Source organism: Aulostomus chinensis, chromosome 22 (genome assembly GCF_037954235.1).
Source record: "Aulostomus chinensis isolate RoL2024-O1b breed Wild chromosome 22, RoL_Achi_v1.0, whole genome shotgun sequence".
Taxonomy (NCBI): domain Eukaryota; kingdom Metazoa; phylum Chordata; class Actinopteri; order Syngnathiformes; family Aulostomidae; genus Aulostomus; species Aulostomus chinensis.
This window is the reverse complement of record NC_141341.1, coordinates 13,527,452-13,553,180: the sequence shown is the minus strand read 5'-3', so window position 1 is coordinate 13,553,180 and position 25,729 is coordinate 13,527,452. Positions and strand designations below refer to the sequence as shown.

General features: G+C 41.6%; 1 protein-coding gene across 2 annotated transcripts in view; it reads right to left on the bottom strand.

The window, feature by feature from the left end:
• The window catches only part of vps50 (VPS50 EARP/GARPII complex subunit), a 101,700-nt gene that overhangs the window by 73,308 nt on the left and 2,663 nt on the right, over positions 1-25,729 (bottom strand). For both annotated transcript variants that reach the window (XM_086192626.1, XM_086192627.1), the window contains exons 3-9: positions 20,428-20,550; positions 19,464-19,535; positions 13,715-13,768; positions 6,135-6,205; positions 4,450-4,567; positions 3,991-4,026; positions 3,516-3,598 (exon numbers count right to left, since the gene is read on the bottom strand). In XM_086192626.1, the coding sequence (XP_086048752.1) occupies positions 3,516-3,598; positions 3,991-4,026; positions 4,450-4,567; positions 6,135-6,205; positions 13,715-13,768; positions 19,464-19,535; positions 20,428-20,550 (557 nt within the window). The remainder of the gene's footprint in view (positions 1-3,515; positions 3,599-3,990; positions 4,027-4,449; positions 4,568-6,134; positions 6,206-13,714; positions 13,769-19,463; positions 19,536-20,427; positions 20,551-25,729) is intronic.

Here is a 25,729-nt window from a genome sequence, read left to right as displayed (position 1 = left end):
GCTCTCTAAGGATATGAACACACACTCACACACACACACACACAAACACACCATTCTGTAAGGTTCCCTACTGCTTTTTGTTGTTGTTGTTTGTTTAATTTCTTTGGAGACTGAATCTAAGTAAAGCCTGGATACAGCCCAGAAAAACAACACAAGTGGCATCTGCTGTTGGCTTCATGACAACTGGATCAGACTTGACATTTATGCTATATACTGCTGCTGGTTTATAAATATACCAATACTAACTGTATCTATACTGACTCTGAGAAAAAATATGTTTTTTTTTGTTGAAGAAATGATGCATCCCAGCATAATTGATGACAATTTATTATGTTGTCCCCTTAGGGAAATTTTTCTTAGGTTTTGTCTGGTTACATGAGGCATGTGAAGGAAACTATTGCTATAAACTATATTATCATCATTTTAAGAGCATTTATCACACCGCTATAATATAGTAGCATAATTGTTGCGCTGTCTGTATGCTGCACTTGTTTTGTTTTTATCTCTGGAGTGCAGGCTGCTCAAAATGAATGGCCCCTGGAAGGATTCATAAAATTGTTTGAACACAGAACTGAATATTGCAAATAAACGCTATTAAAGTCATTCAATTCGCTCAAATATTCAGAATCAGACATTCGAATTACAATGTGCAAAATATTAAAATATCCAAAATAAACAAAACCTCTCTAAAATGAACCACAAAAGAATATAAGTGACACTCTTGTGTGAGTTAACAGGCATGAAAACACAACGGGGATATATTGAAGTCAAAAAGTCAGTCTAGTTATGATTGTGACGGGCTGCATTGACAGATGTCTACATTAAACATTCAGCCCACATTGTCTGTGCATCATTATGAAGAGAACAATCGCTGGAGAGAAAGCAGCAAAAATAAAAAGGCCTCTTCTGTCTTCAGAGCTTAAAATGTGACCGAAGAACAAGCGGTTGGTGACAAACACACATCGACTCGGATTTGTATGTGTGAAAGCAAACTGCCAGAGTGAAAAACAAATCCAGAACACACCCAAAGACCTTTCTCACAACCTAATATTCAGTGAGAGTCAACGGGCCTCCAACAAAATATACACTTCGACGACAAACAGGAGAAGCTACGGTGGCCCTGAATAACTTGATGAACTGTTGTAGTCCTCAGTGTCATGAGTTTGTGTGTCTTTAACCGTGAGCATCCCTGACACAGGAATAAATGTAGCAGCCCTCTGCCCTCTTTCCTACACTTTGCTCCTCTTGAACATGCAGTGGAACCGCCCTGTCCTCCGAATACATTAGAATTTTTAACAAACTGCCTGCCTCAATACTAAGGAGGCAATTAGCTGAAGTGGAGATCTGGAGGAGTGTCACCTGGTGTAACCCAATGACAAATGGTGATAAATATTTGAACTTGCAAAATTTGGATTAATATCTGGAAATGCTAGATTTGAGCATGCTTTGATGCTGTGTGATTCTCGGAGGCTGGCCTTGAAGAGGAATATAAATGATCACACAAACAAAATGCATCCATCCATCAATCCATTGTCTTCCGCTTATTCCTGTTAAGGGTTGCGGGGGGGCTGGAGCCTATCCCAGCAGCCTTCAGGAGTGAGGCGGGGTTCACCCTGGACAGGTCTCCAGTCCATCACAGGACCAACACATAGAGACAGACAACCATTCACACTCACAGTCACACCTACAGTCAATTTAGAGTATCAATCAGCCTCGTCCCCTCTTGATGTCTTTGGACTGTGGGAGGAAGCTGGAGTACCAAAGAGAACCCACACAGGAACAGGGAGAACATGGAGACTCCACACAGAGAGATCCTGTGATGGAGCCGGGGCTCGAACCCGGAACCTTCTTTCAGTGAGGGGACAGTGCTGACCACTGCACCACCGTGCCGCCTCCACAAACAAAATCATCAATGTAATCATACAAACACATTCACAGATTCAATTATTGGGTTGATGTGTGTATTATTAAAAATTGTAATTGTCACAATTGTCACACATGACCCATTTCTTATTAACTTTTGCTGTTAAAAGTAAAGCTCAACTTGCTTATGCATCGTCAGCTTCAATAAGTTTCACAGTTTATGTACACGTGTGTGTGTGTGTGTGTGTGTGTGTGTAGGCTACTCCATATCCATCTATCTTGAGCCCCAGATGAAAATGCACTGAGACAGAGCATGAGACTGTGTAACAGTCTTCTTCAATATTGACTTTTAAAGGGCTAGGGACAACAAAGGAGCAGAAGGCATGAAACCCCCCCCAATATGATATGGGTCAGCCAGCAACGCGTGGAGAAACGTAGTAACAATGTTAAATCTAAGTGCATCAGAGCGGCAACTTGCTGCTTGCAGAGGACAAAATGGTCATCAGGGCTTGTGCAAATTTGGGCAGGGAGGCCGAGCACAATGTGCATGCTAATGTAAAATGTTGCAGCTGTGTGATTGATGTACAATAAACTACTTCTACATTCAGAAGGTATTATTTGCATATATGTAAAGAGAAGCAAACATGAGGGGGGCAATCAAGTTCTGATCCTGCTGCCAATGATACATGTTTGACATCACAACCTCTGATGAATGACAATCACGCCTCTAAAAACCCTTTTTTGTCTGTGTGTGTGTGTGTGTGTTTAAATGATCTGTCACATTTTGTTGTTTACAGCTTTGTTGCCATTATTTGTTGCAAGATGGTGCTGGGGACTATTCTGTTCACAGACACCAGGTCCTCATTCCGCTGCAAAAAAAACCCCCCTCCCCCCCATTCAGTGGGCGCACGGCATTCACATGCAAAGCAATAAACGATCAACTAATTTCACAGCGAAGACAAAAGTAATATTCACACAAACCACAGCTGCTGCAGCGGAGAGGGAATATTTGTTCCCTGTAATAAATATATGGATGTAGAATTTATTTGGAAACGATATTTCCATCTCGAACTAAGCTGATTAAAATTTTCAAAAATAAACCACCTCAGCTTGCCATATAAAGACTTTCTTTTTTCCCGTCCCAGCCAGGGACTCATTTTTTTGCGGCTGCGTTCTGGTAGTATGCTGTCGTTAGTGAGTGATGTCACTGAGGGATGTCACTGAGGACATCTCATATGTCCTCCAGCATGATTTCAGTGTTTCCAGTAGACTGATTTATCTGTGCACAGGCTGACACACTATCAACCCGGACCATCGTCAACTAACCTAGTTTTTGTATGATTTAAATTCAAAAAACTAAATGAGCTACTTGCAGCACGGTAGAATTTGTAGGTGTAAAGTTTTTAATTTTTATTTTTCTGTTGTTCAACTTTGTGTGTGATTAAATGACCGTTAATCAGTATGACTATTGACTGCACTGCTGCGTGTATATTACAAAAAACAAATAACAGGTGATAAAAACTCATTTCCGACAAAGCCAATGAAAGCCACTAGTAACTTCACCAATTTCAGAATTTTCTTTCCATGTGATGATTCAAGATGTCAAACAGCAATCCTGAACTACACCACCAGCCCCCCGGTTGATACCGTACCTGATGCAGCTGTAGTGTTTGAAGGTGCTGGCAGCCTTCTGACATTCAAGGCACAACTGGATAGCACCTGGATAGTCTTCCTCCTAAAGCAAATGATGTCGTAATAGCACGTCAATAAACAGGACATATTCGCTGACATTTCACGTGAAGTATACAGTGGTCTTTTATCAACCATATCGAGAGAAAACACGGGGTCATTCTACTTCATGGCTCCTCCGGCAGTCTGGTCCGCTTTGATATAACGATCTTGAAGCATTGTGACAGTGGTAAGGTAGATATTACACTCCAAGGTGGTCACAACCATTCGTTATGCTACCAATGACCTTTACATAATATAAACATTTGTCAGAGCGTCTCCTGTTTGTCCAGGTTTGGATTTCCAAGCAGAATTTTTACAGGTTTTTGCCCTTTGAGCTAAACATATCTCCCCGTGTCAGTGTGTGTGTATTCTCATGTGTATTGTGGGGATTCATACCTCAAGCATCTCGCTGAGTCTTACGTCTGTTCTTTGCTGTACGATGACAAGAGCAAGATTCAGAGAAGATTCAGAGTAAAAATAACAACAAATGCAGAACACAAATGACATAGAAATTAAAGAACGCAAAGGTGTGTTTGTTACACAGCCAGCTTTTACACGATGAATTAACTGTCATTCGTGGCAGACTTTCATCCTATGAAAACCGTGCAATTACGCAGAATTTCACTCTGGACAAACAGATTTGTTTGACCTTTTCAGAAGAGATCTTAGGTCAGAGTGAATAACAGAAGAGGACTCTATTTGGAGAGAGTAATGTTACCTGAGGACACCTCAACAGAAGTGCTGGTTTCTTCAGTACTTGTGTTTTTAAATTGGTCTCACCTTTTGATGAAGCTAGATGCAGTTTAAAACAGATGTGTGTGTTTGTGTGTGTGTGTGTGTGTGTGTGTCGCTCACCAGCGTCTTGATGGTCCTCAGAGACTTCAGCAGCCCTGTAAGGAGTTGTCGTCTTCTCTGATTGGCCAATAGACCGAGGCTCGCTTCTGTGAATCCCTCCTTTGCCACACTCAGTTGCCTTGATGAAGTAAGAATCACAGGGGAATGTTACCAAAAAAAACAAAAAACAAATGACCATGTCAAATATTTTTTCACTTGAACTGACACTTGATCTATGGCCCAGTCAGGAGAGGTAGAGCACATTTTCCAGTCCTAAAATGTACAATCCAAATTGCCTTCTTGCAGGATGTTATTCTGGCCCCCAAGGATCAACATGGGTAGAAGTGTCGTTTTTAGGTCCAATCACGGCTATTTTGAAAAACTGAAGTGATACGTTACCCAAAAAGTGTATTTTGTCTTTCAAGTACGAACAAAAATGTTTTTCCCTCCTGCTTCACATCTTCGTGACTCCAGCGTGCAGGAAGAGCCAGCCACGTATATTTAGCTTCAAGCTAAACTGCACCCAAACTGTACAAAAAAACCCATCAGCTTGCAAGTTCTAAAAGTTCCACTATCCAGTATAATCCACATCTTTATCCAGCTATATTCTATGTCACAAATAGAGCTGGCTCTTTCTAAATTCTGGAGTCACATCGAAGTAAGACAGCAAGGAAAAATGTCTTAACGAGCTCAAGACACTTATTTGTGAGGACTTGAAAGGTAAATACACATTTTGGATGAAATATTGCCTCTAAAAAATATAGCTGACCCAAAGGCAGTTGAGTAATTGGCTCATGTTTCCTCAGCGATGTCGATGTCATTCTTGCCAATCTCGCCACACCCGACTGAGATGATGAAGCATCGAGTGGAAAGTTCATCTCAGTTCTACCTGATCTGAACTCCCACCAGGGCGAAAGCAATTTCAACTCTTATAATCCAAATAGCAAGAATAGATCCACTGAGTTTTCTTTATCTAAATAATCTACTTGTTTGTAGATCCATGAAACATTTTCAATTACTTTTTTTTTCGTGGTTACTATGTTCTTCCTGCTGTCAATATACAAAATAAGCATGAAAACGACACTGATATCTGACGATGCTTCATTACTTGACCTCAGTCTTAAAAAGATGCCCTCCACCCAAAAATAAACTTCCAAGGTGATTGATGATTTCCTTATGACTCCGAACTCTAACTTCATATCTCCATCACTACTTTGGGAGACATCTATGGTGGTAGTCTGAGTAGAGATTAGATCGTATCCTGCAAGGCAAAACAGATTGAACAGACAAAAACAAGAACAGCTTCGGGAAAATATTATAGAACTGGTCAGAGAGATGTCTCCGGAGGACAAATTACAATTTATTCAATGCAAGAGACTGAAAAGTTACTTTTACAATCATAAAGATTTCTTCATAAGCTTGGTGAGACCAGCATTCCAGCAAATTTAAAAAAATAAATAAATCAGGAAAATAAAAAAACCCCTCAGGAGAAAGCACAATAATCCCATCTGTCATTACTCAAACTGTATTCATTTCACAGGCAAACCAAGTAAACAGTTTTTGTTTGTCATTTGTGACCATAATGTCAGACTGAAAATGTATGAGGGCAAGAAACAGTTATCGCAGAATGCAGATGCATCATGAATGGGCTATTTTAGCAGCTTTTTCATTGAGTGACTAGATTGTGCGTAATGGAACACGATTACCTCCTAGCATTAGTGCAAATGACAGCTGCCAGCTGCAGGTTGGTCTGTAACGCTGTCACTCTCTCCAGCTCCTGGAAACAACAACAAAAATCACATTTACTGTAAATGAGACGATGCATATTTAGACGTTTTAAAGGCTTGTTTCCAGGATGGTTCCTTGACACTAAAATAGATACAAAATTTCACCTCAGCCACACACACACACACACACACACACACACTTTCATCGAGATGCACCAAGTTAGATAGTGCTATGATCATGAGGCATAAAAACTGTAGTTCAACACAGCAAAAAAAAAAAAAAACACCCAAAAGTTCAAGAATGTCTGCTTTTTTTCAGAGTCTGACATTTTGGAAAAGATCAATAAGCTTTAATAGTTCGGTTATTATGCCACTTCAGTGACTGCTGCAGAAAACAAACAGAAACGTTTCAAGGCGCTAATTGCATCATAGTTGTATTTTTTAACTTTTCTTCTCTAGATTTCCAAGATGTCACGCCTGCAGTGTGGCAGTCTGGTTCTTTCATCTTAAAAGAAGCTCCACTGTTCCCACCGCCATGTTCTCCTGACCGCGGTCAGATAAAACAACCTTTGACCAGAAGAGTCACATTGTTTCAGCTGCAATGAAAACAAATACAACATAACTGTCATCCAAGTGGCACTTCAGCAGCTGACACCAGATCAATGATCCCACTGGAACCCTCTTGATCTGGAGTGTTGACACGGACCTCGACAAACCTGCAGAAGGTCACTCAGTAACAAGGGTTTTCTCTGAGGACACATTTAGCATCTTATCTTGTGCTTTCCAGCTCAGCAAAAATGAAATTATGGAAAACAGACAACCCTACCGTGCCATGACGATATTTATAATCCAGAGGAATTGTTCACCCTTTAAGTTTTTCTTTCCCAATTTAACCAGTTACTCGAAGCAGACCAAGTTGATGCTATCAGTCGATTTAAATGTATTTTGAATATGATTTGTTGTTTTAGGGAATAAACCTATTATTATTCTTGCCAAGAGTAAGATTAGGAGTACCAGTACCGCTCTCACTTCTGTACAGTAAATATAAAGCTAAAGGCATTAGTTAAGTTAGCTTAGGGTTTACACAAACAGTAAAAATGTTCAAAACACCATTTTACTCATTATCGTTCCTTCTTTAAAAGCTAGAAGTGACTCTCGTGACATTTACATATTTATACACATTCATATTTATTGCAGGGACGAGCGATAGTGGCATCTGAAACTCGGCTGTCACTACATATTCCAAACTCAAATATATAATGGAACTGTAAGAAAACAACTGATTGGGGAAACTGATTTTCAGTTCTGGATTTTAAAAAACAAACAAACACAATAACAAGTATTACTACCATCTGAGTTCTTGTTTAGGTTTGTGCTGGGGTGAACTACACTTACATTGATAAAAATGAAATGTAGGTCGAACTGAACACTGGAACATCAGCTTCCTTTGTGTCAGTTGTGTCAGCAAAGTTATAACATTCAAGCATAGAACAAATAAATACAGATTTTAAAAGTTATTCTTCTGTGGTTATTTGGATACAAGATTGGCAAAAGTCGAGTTACCAGTAACGGTAACTTGTCCAACTCTGCCTAATTAGCTCTCTGTTTAATAAATGGAATCTGCAATTCTGCCAAACACAGTTCTTGTCAGCATTATTAAAGCTGACAGAGTTAATCGAAAATATGTCTCCAGAATAAGAGAGAGATCCGTTTGGGTTTTGGGTTGTTGTTTTTTTTGTCGTCAGTGAGTCAGTTTGAATTATTGTGAGGAGGTAAGGATCTGTAATGGAACACGAAGGAGAATCCACGCTCATGAGATGAAGAGCTGCAGGTGACAGGGGGCACAACTCCAAGTCCAAGCTAAAAATGTTTTTGGACTTCTGTAATGAACCAGCATGAGTTTCTTTGGTTCGATGCACCTGTTGCCAATTTTGCTGAATTTTGTACAAATGAGTTTTTTGTTATCTATTTCAACTGAAGTTAGCACAGTAAATTCAGATGTTGACAAATAATCCAGGACTGAAATCTGAAGGATTATAAATTTATTGTCCACACGCGGTTGTATTCCAGTGTATGTTGATGTGACACAGGTATTGACGTGTGATATAATATCACTATGAGTTTTTTTTAACAGTCAAGTAAAACATATACGTTATATACTGACACTGATATCCATGTGTAGCACTAAATTTTATGTTTATGAATAAATAAATGATCCCCAGAGGCTTTTGTGCATTCAGACATTAAAATGCAGCACCCCGCCGACCTAAAGGATCTGAAACAAACTGCACCAACTCCGAAGGTCCAACTGAGAAAAATGTGAAGAATGATCTAGCAGAGGGATTTGCATACTGACTAAATGAAAACTGAGTCATCAGAAAGCCAGCTGTGAAGGGATTCACACGGTTTACACTGCAGCAAGTAAACAATCTCACAGCAAAAGTCTGAATCCTGGACATGTATTGATAAAGTTTCCTCGTGGTAAAAGTGCTCTTTGTGATGAAATGCTGAGAAAATTCTTAGAATTGTGACGTTTTCTAAGAATTTCCCCATAAGGTTAAGACTGGATCCTGGAAAATGTTTACGGTTTCTCACAAAGCACCGTAGCCTGGACGAGAGTGACAAACATTTAGGAGGAGAAGGGAGGAGAACTTTAAAAAAGGCTGAAGAGTTTCTTAGGCAGAGGACAAAAAGAATTAAAAAAGGAGTAGAAATATTCCATCATGAAGGAATGTTTGTGGTCGATGTCATGAGAGAAACACTCTCGTCTCCCACTCAATAGCAAAACAATATCCCTGACAGGGCTCGCAACATCAAGGCAACTGGAGAAATGCAACGGTGATGACTTGGGTCGGCCTCCCGTGAGTGCAGTGATCACGCAGACTCATACTGCAATGCCGTTTCCACTTGCACGCTCCCGAAAGAGCGTTCACGGACACATTCTCTGGTTTTTGCAGCTGTAAGTGATGGAACACAAACTGGCATAGATGCACCATCAGAAAACGAAGATGAGTTCAGGCTGATCTCTGCTGTGTTCATATGAAATACACCAAGTAATAACATAACCAGCTTGGTAAATAAACCCAGGGTGGCTAACAAATTCACCTGAAACAGTGTAGATAATAACACCAGGTCTTAATGAAGATTTTACAATTAAATGATACAACTCTCTGTCCACATGCATATGACCCATGAGACAGCATTTATGGTCCCTTGATTCGATCATCTCATCTCACTTTTTAAAAGAGCCATACCTTGCAACGGGGTAAACAACGCCTCCTCCTCTCTGAGATAAAAGTTCATGTCCCTTCCTTGTTCAGAGTAGCTTGAAATGTTTAGGGTGTTTCACACATCGACCTCTGTAACAGAATGATAGTCAGTCCTCTCACCAAAAAGTGGACCCACCGAAAATGGACTCAGTTCTGTTTGTGTTCACACTGTCACATCATTTGAGATAGGACTTAATTCTCTTTCTGGTCCAATTTAGTTCTGATGGGGCCTCAGACCTCTTTCTGTTCACACAATCTTGACTTGCTTTGAATTATTGGTCATTTTCACTAGGAACAAGATGGCTGCTGCTATAGCTGCCTCTTTTTTTTTTTTTTTCTCCTGAGCCTGAGCTTGATGGTGTGTGTGATCTCTCTATGGCAAGCCTGGAGGGCTATACTACAATGGCAAAGGGTGAAGTGAAGCTGTAGCGCTCGGGAGGTAGTCTAACCACTTCAAACGGGTCGGAGTTCATTTTGGAATGTTCACATACCCGCGGAAACTACTGACTCATCAGTGTGAGTTCACTTTGGAGGTTAAGTCAGCGGGTCACTTAAGAGTATTCTGAGAATGTTAATGAATACGGGTCGTGACCTCACTGATATCATGTAAGAGATGGATAGTCTCAAATGTAAAGTTCAGCAATCATCAATAACAGCCAATGTATTCAGGAGAAAGTCTGGTCAGGGAAGGACTATTTTCAAACCTGTATTCGACAGAAACGGAATAAACCCACACCATAATACGAACAGGCAGTTTCAAACGGAATCACCCACACATACATACACACATGCTGATATATTGCCTGGGGCTCCAATTTGTTGTTGTAGTACCACTGCTTTGAGGTGTCTGGCCTGACTGTAAGCTACACTTCTGACAGACAGCACAATCAGCTCAGCTTCCAGAGCATCAGAGATACAGTAACTGTGTGCATACAAGCAAACTGGGAGATGGACAAAAATCTATACGAGCCAGTGCCATGTGGAATACAAACTAAACAGAAATGTAAGACCAGGATTTCAAGCAAAATGATTCTCATTTAGAGGTGAATGGTTATGGAATGGCTGAATAACATTAGATATCAAAAGGACATCATATAGAACAGCCTCAACATTTGTGAGCAGGTTACAGATATTCATGGACAAGAGACCTAGAAGTTTTTAGTGTATTTTTTGCTGTTTTTCCGACTTTGCAAGAGTCAAAAGCTATCACATGACTCAGGAGAGACCGTTTTCATGCGCCGGAAACTTTAAATAATGTAAGGAGGGGTAAAGGGGTAAGGTTTTTCCAACCACTGTCAAAGGGGAGGCCTACCATCTCAGACTTTAAAAACTCCCGTACTCATGTCTGAATACAACTGCGGAAGAGGTGTTACTACTTTTTATCTTTTGGCGTCACACTGTACCCCGCGGTTTTACAGGGGACTTTAGTGGGAGCACTGGGAAATCAGTTGCGGCTGTGCAGCAATGGCTTAGCTGGTTTTCAAAGCTCAGGGGTCAGCTAGGAGGTCACAATCAGCACAAATATATAATTGTGTGCTGCACACACAGAAGAAAAGCAAAACCTACGCAGGTACAATGAAGCAACACGCCGACTCCTACTACATGCACGAACAGGCGCATGGATGGAGACTGTGGGAAGTGAAGGTCATGGAGGAGGAGATGTTTAGTCATATGAGAGATTTTCTTTCCAGGCCTTTTTATTCATATATTCATAAGAGGTCTTTCTGGTAACCCTCCAGTACATCAACTATGCACCGGCTCCCTGATACCCATCCTATCTGTACATTCTAACGACGCTGCAGTTTGGACCCGGTCCACAACACAGTCTGGTGGATCTGCATGGATCCACATTTAAAGCGGACTTCTTTTTTTTTTTCCAACAAGCTTAGTTAAAAAAACACCTCCATCCTGCAAGAACTGTTGTGTATCCATTTGTAGTCTCCCCATTGAAACAGCCTTCAGGCCTCTTAGTAATTGGCCGGTTTGACCCCCAAGGTTGAACAAATTACCAGTTTTCTTAAAGGAGGCAACTAGGGAACACAAAGAAAGGCACAATAAGTAGCAAGTGTTTTCAGAGGGAAATAATTGAGTACCAGTGCTAGTCCATTCCTTTCCAATGGCGTTAGGTGACCTGGGCAGGACTAGCAGGTGAAAATCCATTACGACTTCGACTTCTTCGAGGCGAGGATCATGCAGACATGGCAACTCCACTTCAACCTACCTGTGCTACTTTGATGCCACGTACATCCGGGAAGGCCGTTATTCTACACCACTTCCTGTTTATGTAAATTAGTCTACATCTACCAACTTTTAAAAACTAAACTTAAATGCAGTGTCAGGAAATGTGGGAACCTCAAAAATATACACTCAGTTGCTCAGAGTTGTAAATGGACAGATCTGTGACAATGGCTCTGGCCTCCGCGTAACCTTGCGCATGCGGAAGCATGATCACACCCTCTCTGAGTGCACGGCGAGGCCATGTGTAGCTAGAGGACAGCAACAGTGATCAGGCACAGGCTCTAACAGAGGGTTAGTCACTACATAGCTATGACTCACATCAAATGATAACCCAGACATCATTTCAAGCTCCAAGCCAGGAGGAGTGCACATGTCTACACGTATTATGCTTCCACTGATGTGCTATTACGCAGCGCTGAGAAGAGGCAGCATTGTGGCCCTGTGGCTGTGTGTTTCTGTGCTACGGTGTACATTTTTGCTCTTTTTGATATCATAAAAGATGTTTTAGGGGAGAGAAAAGTGACGGTAGAAGGGTGAGAAACTTCTCTTATGAAAGCAGGAAAACACAGTGAGGGGAGCTGTAGTGGTCTGGACTGATTTGATCAACTTAACTTTCCTGTAATTCAGCATAGGGATGGGGAGGAGGGGTGGAAGAATAAATCAAATTTTCAAGCAATGAACGAATCTGCCAATCACGAGAAAAGCAGCAAGAACATCATTCATCTCAGATTCTTTTAGTCGCTAATTCCCTCTGATTGCTAGGAAATCATAGTCATAAAAAGGAAAAAAATTATCTCTTTTGACTCATTGTGACAGTTACGCAGAGTCTGTAAAACCAGCGCGACCCCTCAACCCCACGGGGCATTGTAGAGCAACTAAATGTGGGTTAAGATGGGTCGATGCAAATACCTCAGAAATCCCTGGTAAAGCCTACTAATAAGTATCGCTGTCATTTTGACTGTGCAGAGTCACTGGGAGGGTCACAGAAATAATGATGATCGGTTTACTATTCATAGACTGACAACGGTACTCATTTAACTGCAACTTCACAACGTCGCATATTTGTTATTGCTGTCAGTCATCGACTGGGCTAGCGCCGGGGGTCAAAGTTTCACTGACAAAACACAAAGACGACACATGATGAGAGTAAGAAAGTTTCGCAGAATTGGAAAAAAAAAAAAAAAACTGTCTGAGTTTCCTGTATGCGTGTTCTGTCCATAGACTGCACCATAACATCGGCACGTCATTGTTATCAACTGATATTCTTCATTTTTTTAAATATATCAGCATCGGTTTGATGGCTGATATGTATATGAGCCCCTTTCTTCTCAAGTCTCTTCGTCGTTGCTCATCATATGTCATTTAGAATGAGTAAATAATGAGGTAAATATAGAACTTAGGGGGTTTCTTACATAAAGAAAAGATATTTTTAACATTAAGAAAAAAAACTGGATGCACTGTACCATTAAAACACACCACACATACAACCAGAAATAATCTTTTTTATAAGGCCTTGGTCTCATAACCTTATGATATATTGGTTCAGAGAAGTTCAGCCCTGTCAAATGAGTTAGATGAATACAAATCGCTTCAAAGAAACACTGTGACTCATCACTATCGGAAATATGTAATCTCAAGTGTCTCTTGGATTGGACTAAAATAGAATGGAAAACTGCTTATATGATATCAATACATCGTCTCTCTCTCACACACACACACACACACACACACACACACACACACACACACACACGCGCGCGCGTGCAGGCTCATTGCAGTTCATTGCAGCATTACGAAATGATCAAAGTGGGGATTTAATGGATTTAAGTTTTAATTCAGGAGCAAGTTAAGTTCTCAATAAAAAAGAGATTATTGCTCCTGATTTCATGACCAGCAGCGGTTATACGTCGACTCACATCCCTGATGAGACCATAATCCAGATGCCAAATTACAGCACGTCCAATGACATGTATAACAGATATGTTTCGAGATGACATTTCGGTGATTTTGTGGGAAAAAGACTATTGTTTTAAGTTGAGAGTGGAATCTTACCTTGACGTAAGCGGGTTGTTTCTCCAGAATAAGATCGGCGACCTTTTTAGAAACCTACAGAGAGAGAGAGACAAAGGGAGCAAAGCTGAGATGCGCAATACAAAACAAGCGTGAAAAGACATTTCGATGCTCTCCCTAAATGTCAGCCCCACAAAAACCACCTTGGGCAGTGTTAGCTCACAGTTGAGGATGAAGCCAGAATAACAATGGCTGATGCCTGTATCTAAAGCCCGACATCAACCAAAAATTTGAGAGAAGCAGTCTTCATCCTCCCTTTCTCAGGTTTATTAAATTCAATGTCTTTCTCAACTGAATTACTCGTTTACTTCGGTGAATCTCCTATTGTATTTTCTTACATTCTCTCCCCTCTTGTGCACCTTTGACCAGGTTGACTCAAAGCTGCAGAGGTGACATTGCATTACTTTAAGAGCATGTGAACCGCACATGGCATGAAGCGCAATATCAATAATAGCCATTGGATCAGTGTGACCCTCCCCCACCATAGGTGGTTAACTCCCTGCTGGATTTAGTGCAAAAGGAGAACTGAGTGGAACTGAAGAACACGGTGTAAATTGGAAGCGTAGCCACAGTAAAGGACCATTCACACAAGGTCATTTAGGCAGAATAGAAAGGGTGCTACGCTGAACTCCCACTGATACCTTGAGCTTCATGACTGAAGGTAGAAAAGCAGGTAGTTGTGATATGCGAATTCCACACATTTAAAAAGGTCTAATTTAGAATTGAGAGCTGTGAGAGAAAAAAAATCAAAGCAGCAAATAAGGCTGGTTCCTTCATTTCCCATAAAGCATTTCATTAGGGGAGATTTCATGAAAAAGATCTTCCTCTTCTGATTTATTTCTACTTTATTTTCGACAGTCGTTTTTTTTTTCCGGAAATATTGACTTTTTCTCAAAAGGCGCGATAGGAAAAAAAAAACATCCTCATTTTTTTACCCCCTTTTCCCTGACCCTAATACTCCTTCATACATTTCTACCACTCATGAACACAAAAAAAATTGAAATTTCACTTTCAATGTCCGTAATGATCTTTTGATAGCTACACAACACAACAGCAAATACATGAGCTGTATACACACGCCAAAAAATAAAAACCCCTCACTTTGCTTCTTCAAGAAGCTACTACATACTCAACAACCCTGAAAGAAGGACGGCAGGAAAGCGATAGCTGCAGAGAGGACGGACAGATCCAGGAGATGCAATTAACGCTCTTTGTCCCCGCTCACCGTGAGCTGTCTCATTCTCGTTACTGTGCACCTATTCACCACATACAGCAGCGGGGAGATTGGGAGTACATTCAGAAGGATGTGTGTATCTGCTCAGACGGGCTGGAGGAAGGGATGTTATTATAATGTGTTAAGAATGCATGGTAGCAAACTGTGGGGGGGTGTAAATGAAGGATGATGGATGAGGATGGACCGGGAGAAAAGCAAGATCGCCGTGCCGCCTATTGGTGAATCGACTACGTAAATTTTTTTTTAAAAACAGTGACAAGAGTTTCCCTCCTCGCTACCTGAGCTGCAAGGCACAAATCACGAGTTCTCTGCCCTCCCTCACACACTGACGGAAGCCCGTTGAGCAGTGACTGGGTTGCAAGGCAAGCAAAGCTAATGTGACACTGAGCAAGCAGATGAAATGGTCATTAAGTACTAACTGGTAATGAGCAAATCAGATGATGAATGCCGTATAGGGGAACAAACAAGTGCCACGAGCAGAGGAATTACTGTCGCAAGAGAAGACCACCTTATGGCGAGGAGGATAGCGTCTCGCTCAAAGCTAACAGACGTCTGCGCTGCTCGCAGAGATTAAACATGTTTGGCCTTGTTTAGACAGTTAGTCTGGCGCATGTTCATTAGAGAGAAGGCGGCCATAGAAAGACAGATATGTTTGGCTTGTGATTAATACGCCCGAAGACGTCTCTGTGTCTTCTCGCAAGTGTTTACCAAGATGCATGAGTCAATTAGAGCTAAATTAGCTGGTACTAATTAGAGCAGTGAAAAGTATCCAGCAGCTAAATCATAGCAAGGGTCAGTCAATCTGATTAAGAGACCCCAGCAGGACGAGAGAATTATCTCACAATCTACGGTTTCCATTAGTGAAACAAAGCAATCTGGAGACATTCTGAAGCAGCGGTGTAAGGCACTGGCCCTTCCTTCACAAACCCACGGGTTGATTTATTTGTGATGCAGGGGGGGAAAAAAAAAAACACTGTCAGACTGACTGCTTTGAAGCTCTCGCTGTGTGTATGTACAATGACGTGATCTCCTCGCATTGCCTTTTTATTCACATACACACACACACACACACACACACACACACACACACACACACACGACCAGAAACTTTCTCTGCACAGCACGACACTGTTTCAGCCTGATTTAAACACGGGGAGAGAAATTCAACAGTCAGGCAGGGTTCAGGCCGAGGTTGCATAAGCATTACTGACCTGTCAAAGTCAACTCTAGCTTTCAAGTTTCATTAAAAATTGAAAATGTTCAACCATGTTATTAACATCGCCTCCTCTGACAACTTTGCAGCGATGGTTACTGTGAAGAAAGTCACATTGCAGAACATTGTGACATCTGCTGCTACTGAATTGTCCCTAAAAAAAAAAAAGGCACAAAGCAGTTTATGTGTAGTTTGTATAATCTGGATGATAGTTTGACACAAATTCCATGTCAATTTTCTGAAGACATGACAGTTTGGTTTTTGGGGGGGGGGGGGGGGGGGTGTCCCCCACAGACAGGAGCTGGAGGTTCAGGACTTCAGCAATCACACAGAATAACGTGTGCAACTGCATAGAGTGCAGAGGAGGTTTGAAATAAAACTCCTAGATAGTGTGTGTGTGTGTGTGTGTGTGTGTGTGTAGTACAATTCAACAGGACTCAGGTCAAATTCTCTGCCTTCTCATATCACATGTGTACACACACAACCACACACACAACTTCTGTATGTCTAGCTGCTCTCCAGTTTAAGTAAGTGTGTCTCAGATTAAAGGTAGAGAGACCTTCAGCTTCCTCTGACTAGCCATCACAATACAGCTCCACGGTGAGAGTGTGAAAGCACTATTATAGCTTGTTCAGTGGGGTTCCGCTGCATTTCACACACTGAATATGTGCCTCCGAAGGCAGCGATGTGTGTGTGGACAGCGTAAATGTACACACATAAACAGCCTACCTGTGGAGAGGGTCTTTCACACAAATGACTCCTCCACACAACAATGGTTATTGCATTTCTGAATGCTATACGCTGCCCTGTGACTGTTTATTCCCAGTAGATTACCAAATTCATTTTGATAAAATCTTAAAATTCAATTATTATTAACCAGCGCCTTTAAGCCACGCTCTGATAGCGCGTATGAATATGCTGCATTAAGATAACATTGGACCTCGGGCTTGAGTCCTTGTGTGGCTTTTATCACGACTCGCGTGCTTCTTGCTTGCTCCAATGTAAGATCCAAATGGGCTATAAATAAGAATTATGAAACAGCGGCTGATGAAAACACAGAAGTAAAAAACATTTTGCAAGGAATTAACGATAATTCAATCAATATCCAAATAAAATACGACGCGCAGAACAGGATCAGGAATGCAGCAGCCCATCTAGCTGCCGGGAGGGGACAATGATCTTCTACTACATGTTGACCGATGCGCGCCATCTTTTCACATCAATAATCTACATGTTAAATACAGTGTACTATTACTATTATATAAGATTAGACTTCTGTACTTCTTTCCATGGACAAACAGGGGAAGGAGGAGAAAAACTTTACCATACTTAATGCCCCCTTCTCATGACAATAAAAATTAAAGACCAACCCTCCTGTGTTCACTATCATTTTTCACAATTAGCAGACGATAGATGTGAAACAATTAATCACTTTCTTCATAATGTCCCATTACATATTCTAATATATTCTTTTGAACTGGATTATATTTAAACAGTTTTAAATCGTCGCTCAGAGAGTTCCACGGTTTGACTCTGTATACTGAGGTGTACATCTGCTTTCATGTTGCACGTGCATACAGACTTCTAGCATTACATCTAAATCAAATATGGCTGCCCACTGAAAAGCCTCTCAAAACACATGGCATTTGAATCCACGAGTGAAAGGTCAGTGCCTTTCACCTACCGTGAACTGTTGCTGCTTTGTTGCAATTAATCCATTGGTACCAGGTTTCCCTCCACTAGAAAATGAAAACCTTCGAGGCGAACAGCCTCCCAACACCGTAGACTGTTTGTCTAAATCTCAAAGCAGAGATTTAGACAAACAGTTGGAGGGTTTTCCTGGTACAGGCTCAGGATTATAGGTTTGGATTGATACGCTTGCTGAGAAACATAGCTGCAGCGTTTTTTGCCTGGCAGTGCTTTGGATGTCCTCCTGAGATGCCTGCAGGCTCACAGAGAGAGAGAGAGAGAGAGAAGTGGGGGGTAAAAACTTTGAGGTCTCACCACGCCACAGCCTCAACAACATCCGGAGCTCTCAATTTAACAGATGGTGCTGTGGGCCACTGCCAGAGACATCAGAAGGAAAGACAAGGGGGAAGAGGGGCGTGTCTGGAAGAAGAGGAATAAGAGGAGGCCTGGGGGGGGGGGGGGGGGGGGGTGAAGTATAAAAACTTAAAGTGGAGCCGAGGGGGGCTGATGGAGTCAAACAGGTATGTGAGAAGTACACAGGCATGCTGAGGACTATTGGGATAGAGGGAGCAACGGGGTAAAGTGCTGCTTTCCCTCCCACATGTTTCTATAAATAGAATTTGTTGACAAGCTCTCCAGTCTGAAACTGCTCTTACCTGACCGACCTCAGAGTGACTGCCACCGTGGAAATGCTCTGGATGCGGCCACAAGAATTATTCTATATCTCATATATTAAGAATAAATTCATGATGATATTTGAAGTTTTCATTCAGGTTTGTGTCTTCACATCTTCCAGTAAAATGCCAGTATTTTAAAACAAAAAAAGGAAAACTGTCATTGAAAATAAAGTGTGTGACAGCAGGTCACTGATATATATGTTTATTTGATCTTTGATCACTAAACTCAAAACCCCCTATTGAGCCAAAGACTGTTTCAATGTGTTTTTAATGCCAATAATCTCTGGTGGAGTCCAGCCCTGTGCTTCAGGAGTTTTCTATTGGTGTCCAGTTGGCTTAAAAACATCGCAGCGGCCTTCATCTTAGAGGTTGAATGACAATAACAACAAAATCCATTTTTCAACTCACACATGATAAGGTAAATGGTGGAACAGATATTCTTAACAAACTATGTCAAGGACGCCCCTTTTAAAAACCAAAACCAAACTAAAGTCCAGTGAAATGAGGACAGCATGAGTAGTTCAGTAGAACGTCGATTTTTGGGTTTAGTGATGAGTGTGAAGTTTGTTTCACACCAAATTAAGAGCTGCGGTGTATGCAGAATTTGTGCGGCGAGCTGGGAGTGTCACACTGTGGCCCGTTAGTGTAACACACGCTCCCTAACTGCCATTAAACATCAAAAAAGAGGAAGAAAATTCTCAACCCTTCCTTCATTTCCTGTCCTGGGACTCAAAGAAAATGGACCCAGTTGACTCTGGTTCAACTTTTCACATGTCACGGCTGTGTAACGTGAGTCATGGGGATGAATGTGTATGAATATCAGAGACGTGTGTGTCTGCGCGCGCGTGTTTGTGTGTGAGTGAGAGAGAGAGAGAGAGAGAGAGAGAGAGAGAGAGAGAGTGAAAGAGAGACACTTACAGCGGCCTGTTGTGTCTTCAGCTTGTCTCTGTACTCTTCCAGCTCCAGCAGGTTCAGCTCAGGAGGAAGTTTCTACACACACACACACACACACAAATAGTGCAATCTCATTGTTTGTTTCCAACACATCCTCCTACACAGGTGAAATCACCTGAGACTTCAGCAGACACGTATACTGCAGTTAAGACTTTATCCTGCTGCTTCCAAACACTTCTAGTATACAGCATGGTAATACTCCCTTACTAGAAGTAGAAGTAGAAATATGAAGTTTTGTCCCTTTAGGATTTCATTCATCTTGTACAAGCTAATCTTCACGGCTGTGCGCCTTCAGTTCAAACAGATATCTCACTTGGCATTGCAAAAACGAAAAACCTGACTTCACTGATGTGAAGATCCTCCACCGTTCAAAAGGAGCAAAAACAATTTGCTGAAGTAATACACTTTGCCAGATGATGAGTAAGATTAGTCGAGAAGGTAGAGGGCGTTATTTAGTAAACAGCAAACAAACTCTGCAAGGCAAAGAAGATATTACAATTCCATGCCCCAAAGGATCATGGGTAATTACTTTTCCCTTGATTGAGAGTCTCATTTCAGATGGTGTAGTAATACCAAGATAAATCTAATGAGATTTCACACCCTTCTTCTGTTCAGCGGATGCAATCCATCAACCTGGATGTCAATCTGCTATGCATGCAGCTTAGCGGGAGTGTAAAGAGACAGCAGCTCAGGTGAGAAACCAGTCAGATGTGGTTCAAAGCGCAGGAAGCCATATTAATACTCCAAAGGATGGCTATATTGCTGTTATCTGAAGAACTCAAACGTGGATGGGTTTGATGGAATTATTATTTTTATCAAGAGGGTAGGGGAACTTATGAGCCGCTCTCTTGTTATCAATTTAACAGGTGAGTGGTGCTTAGTCATTCAATAACACATGACAATTGCTCATTGAAACAGAGTGTCTGACCTCCAGTTCATGCTGCACCATGTCGAAGGAGTCGCTGGAGAAGTAGACCTCCTCGATGCTGTCTATGATCTCCTGTTCAGCCTGAGGGTCAATGGGCTGCTCCCTCAGTTCCCGCAACTCCTCCTTAAAGAAGACGGAGACAGAGAGAGAGAGTGAGAGAAAGAGACGGTTAAAAAGAACAAATGTCCTTTAAGTAATTAATTCAGAAAGTTCCAAACACACAGGGGCACCCACAGAATTAAATCGAGAAAAACGGATAGGTCTAACCAAAGGGAGAAACGAGTATTAGTGGGCAGGAAAAAAAAAAAAGAGGAGTAATGCCAGGGGGAAAGAACAATAAAGGGAGAAGTAAGATCAGAGAAACAAGAGTTCCGACACAAGAGCAGGGGTGAAGGACAAAGTGAAGAGAGGAGAGAATAAAGATCAGATAAAAAAAAAAACAAAAGGGGCAAGGAGAGGCGAAGGAGAGCAGAGGGGGAAGAGACTGTAGGGTTTGGGAGAAGATTGCTTCTTGTTTCACTGGGGGCCAGAGTCTTGAGGGGATAGAAGGCCGGGGGGCTTCTCAAGAGGAAAGAGTAGAAAAAAAATGATTGACTAAAAAAGAAAAAAGAGAGAGAGGAGATGCACCTCTTAGAAACAACAGAGCCTCATTGATTAACATGCTGTGCATCCGCTGAGGCTTATTGCGGCAATAAGACTTTGGGAGCTTAAACCCACATCTCCTCTGACGGCATTAATGAGCAGAGAAACGGTCACAGGTCAATAACACAGGCTGATGGAACGGCTGTGTGTGCAGTACACAACCAGGAGAGGTTTGGGAGCAATTCATTACCCTACAACAGGATCAAATATCAATATACCGCATTACTTTTGTTAAAACAGTTGGTGTTATGAAGTGATTCGCCCAGCAACTTAATGCCTGAGCTGTTTTGACAAGTCATTGTTAGTGTGTGTGTGTGTGTGTGTGTGTGTGTGTGTGTGCATACGAGCATGTAAAAGAGGCTCTAAAACAAAACTTCTACATAAGAAATTTGAAAGTTGTTTCATGTCATTGGTTAAATGCTGTGAAAATGATGTAACACAATGACTAAATACATATTTCCAGTTTTTTTTACTTTTTAGGATTTGTTGTCCTTCTGTTACACAAATGTGGCGTATTACAGATGAAAGTTGAGCAATAAATGGATTCTCTCACAGTCCTGTACTACGGCACTACCCTCCACTAGTTTAAAAAGAATGCAACAACTTTTTGAGGAACTACGCTTATTGTCCACCTATCCGAGAGTCAGACATCAAGACGGATGCCCGTCTCTCCTCTGTGAGTGCTATAGCGGACTGATACCCGCAGAAAAAAGCTAAATACTAATTAGCTTAGCATGATGAATGGCAGTGGATGGGCAGGTTAACCTAACTAATCACTGTCACAATGCAGCAAAATATGAAATGACTAAGTACATAGTGTGTGTAACAGGGTAGAGGTGCGTCGTAACTAAGAAATATGGCGACAGTACAAATAGCTTTCAACATAATAAACATACGCTGCTCGCATGGCTAAAGTATCAGAGGTTTTAATAATATCTGCTCATCGTTGGTATCAGCAGCTATTGGTCCATTTTTAAATGTATCGTATCAATCTGATGGCTTGTGCTTATATAAGCCCAATGTTGCGCAAACATCCTCAGCTTTGATCTTCAACTGTTGTTTATGATGAGGGGAAAAAATGGTAAATGTGTAATTATGGCCTTTTTCCAAATGTTTTGGAAATGAATTTTGACCATAAATATAACGTAAATTTGATTTTATCGAGATAATATCAGCATCGGTTTGTTGTCGGCCAAATCAGCTGTAAAAAAAATAAATAAATAAATCAGCATATTGGTTATTATTGGTTATCGTGTCTTCCTACTACAAATTAAAATAAATATATAACAACATATTGTGATACTTTTTCAAATACAGCCTGTACTGTATAACCTGAGTCTAACTTCTTTTATGTTTCATCATGGAGCTAAAACTTTGGAGGGATGGATGTGTGGAACTACCGGATACCGGATGCAATTCAGCCCCCATATCCCACCCCCCACCTCCACCACCACCAACCCCCCTCCTGCTCAACCACATCCCATTTAAATGTAAAGAAATCTATAGTGGAGATCATCACACACCAGCTCATACAGACTTCATGAGTTAGCAGACACAGCGGTCAGGAAAACCTTATTACACACCTGTCTAGACACATATATTCTCCCCGCTACTATCAGCCTGAAGCGTAGCAGCAAGGCAACGAAGTGTGCCACTCGTGTAACGGAGCCGGCTTCTGTGAGCGAGTGTGTGTCTCGCTGAGAGACATTTACGTGACGCTTCGTTATAATTTTAGCAGCGAAAGAGACAAATTGAATTAATTGCATGGGCAGAATGCATATTTTTACACTGCGAGAATGTAATAAAGCATTTAAATTAATTTGAAGGCACACACACACACACACACACACACACACACACACACACCTTTTCATGCAAGTGTGTGTGTTTGAATCAGGTGAGAGAATGAGCAAGACCCTATGGGGAAATGTGTGGGTGAGTGTGTGTGTGATGGAGTAGGAGGAGAAGGAGATCATGCTCTACTATACAAAGGGTGGGTGGGAAATCAGCTCAAATGAGAGGGAAAGTGGAAAGGGGAGGAGGGGGGGCTGTGGAGGATGACTCATTGCTATAGCGAAAGTTAGAGGAGGAGAGAGAGAGGAAAACAAAAGAGTGATGTGTCTCTCCTGTGAAGACACTCCAGCGTGGTGAAAGCAATTCACCACCCCTTGTGTCTCTGCTGCCTCACTCTCCTCCTGCAGTGACGCACTAAACTTTAAACATCCTTAAGTGAATGACTCATTGAGAGTGTAACTTGGGTTAAATTATTCCCTTCCTTCCCCCTGCGCAGGCACAAAAACAAAACAGACGCCCTCGCTCGTGGCCCACGTGTGAAACCAAACATCAGCCACTGTCAGGGTTTGATCAAATATCACTCTTGAGATGGGCGGCAAAACCACCTCCCTTCCCCTCCCCCCACTCCCTTGCACAAATGAATGAAATCCTCATCTCGTTGCGGAAATTACAGATCTATTTGCATCCAAAAGTGTGAGCTGCTCAACAGAGCCTTATCAAAGAATCTGGAGTGTTCGCTGAATCACGCACAGGACAAAAACGTCGCTGGACAACAAGCCGGCTCTGACAGAGGAGTGAATAAACAATAGGAGGTTCATGGAAAATCCTGCGAGACGCCGGGAGAGAGAGACTGCTGCTAATTATTTCCACCGTGGAATCATTCATTAGACGAACGAATCCAAACCCCGTCTCACTGTAATCAGTGTAGAATATTTATGCAAGCCCACCTGCCCCTAACTAAAGGTTTGTTGTTTTGAGGAACAGGAGGAGGAAACAATCGCATCAGCACCAGCAATATCCGGACCGCTGTCACCTGCAGGAACGCTGATGGGAATGAGGTCCTTTTGAGCCAGTACAGCACGCGGTGTTCTTCTGTAAAAATACCTTTTTAAGCAGCAAAGTCGGGCACTTAAATGTTATGTTAACAGGCCACAATACATATTAACTGAAAAGTATAAGCATGGGCTGATCAAACATATTTAAAACTATATTATAATCTGTACGTCTTATTGAAATAAGAAAATATAGAGCAGCCAACTGTGTATATGAGCTTTTCTTGTGTTTCACAAAAACTCGTGACCGATCCAAAGGTGATGTGTGAAGCCAGGGTGACCCCTGCTGGTACTTAAAGGTAACAGCACTGATTCTTTCCCTCTATTTAGAGCTGCCACGACCATTGAATTATCCATGCTTCAACCCAAGATGGTGTTGGGATGAATTTTTCAGATAAGATATTCAAGTAAAATCATTTTATGACAAAGACAAGAAGCAATACTTCCCATTCGATGAGCCAAAACGTGAATGTTATGAATCGTTTTTCTCATTTTGATTCAAATCTTAAGTTAAACTATTTATTTCTCCTACTCATATTTGAGATATTAAACATTTGAAGCTGCCACGTAGAGCCTGTATGATTAGATCACTTGCACGTGGATTCATTTCAAGTAAGTTTGACACATTTCATGTCTAGGAGAAAGGATGCCACATGCTCACCAACCTCCAGCTGCAGGCGAGCTCATCAGTGTGAGCTCATCTTTCCCAGCTGTTTACTCAATCAAACCCTCGAGCAGAAAAGTCGACAGGATTGGATCATTTGTCAATCATCCCCCGCATCATCACCTCCACCAACCCCTCCCTGAAACACTGAGCCAGATGTTGCTGTCAGTCCTGGCGGATGATAAATGATCTGAATCATGACTAAAATGATTGGAAACACTTAAAAGTGTGAATCTGGAATATTGAGTGGATTATTCGCATTTAATCAAGAGAGAGGGGCCGTAGGTGTGGATGCGTGTATAGCGTGCAGGTTTTGCAGTACAGGATCAAATGTGATCCAGAGCAGACGCGACAACTCAATCGAACCACTTTCCTCCACACCACGAAAGCAGCAGGTGTGACATCATTGGCAGCAACGCTCCCCAGCGTGGATACATATGATCCTTTTTCAGGCTCAGACCAGGGTGTTTGATTACTGTAAATCCAGTTTGACGACATGAACGGATCCCAAGCTGAGACAGAAGCCTGCATTCATTGACAGGGGTAATTACAGACCCTTGCTTCTGTTTACATTCAGACTCCAATTACACCGAGACAATTGTGGATTCTTATCACGTTTATATCTGCGGTGGGTTCGTTATTTAAAACAGGTCTGGCAGCTTCCTTAAAATAACCAAAAACTCTCAGACCAGAAGTCAGCACAAGGCCAACAGTCAACTGGAATTATTATTAGGCTCGGCAGCTGAATCCTGCACATTAGTAGATGTTATCGTTGTAAATATGGCTGAGGTTTTCTGAGAGGTCCGGGTGTTAGTTCCAGAAAAATTCACGACCATCTTTTAAAACAGTCCAATCAAATTACTCAAAAAATGTCTGGAAATTGCTTGAAAAGTAAAGTTTGTCAGGAAAGAAAAAGGACGAATTGACCTTCTTTGCTAAAAATGTAAAATAAATAAATAAATGGAAAAAAATAGACACCAAAAAAAAAAAAAAGCACTGACTGACCTCCATAGAGGAAAGAATTACTCTGCAAGGTCAGGGTGATGGTGAGGAGGATGAATCTAGAATTGACTGTGACAATAATGTCAAGCACCAAAATACTTTGTTTTTAACCCTCAGTTTAGTCTTACAGACAGGAAGCAAAGCCTGA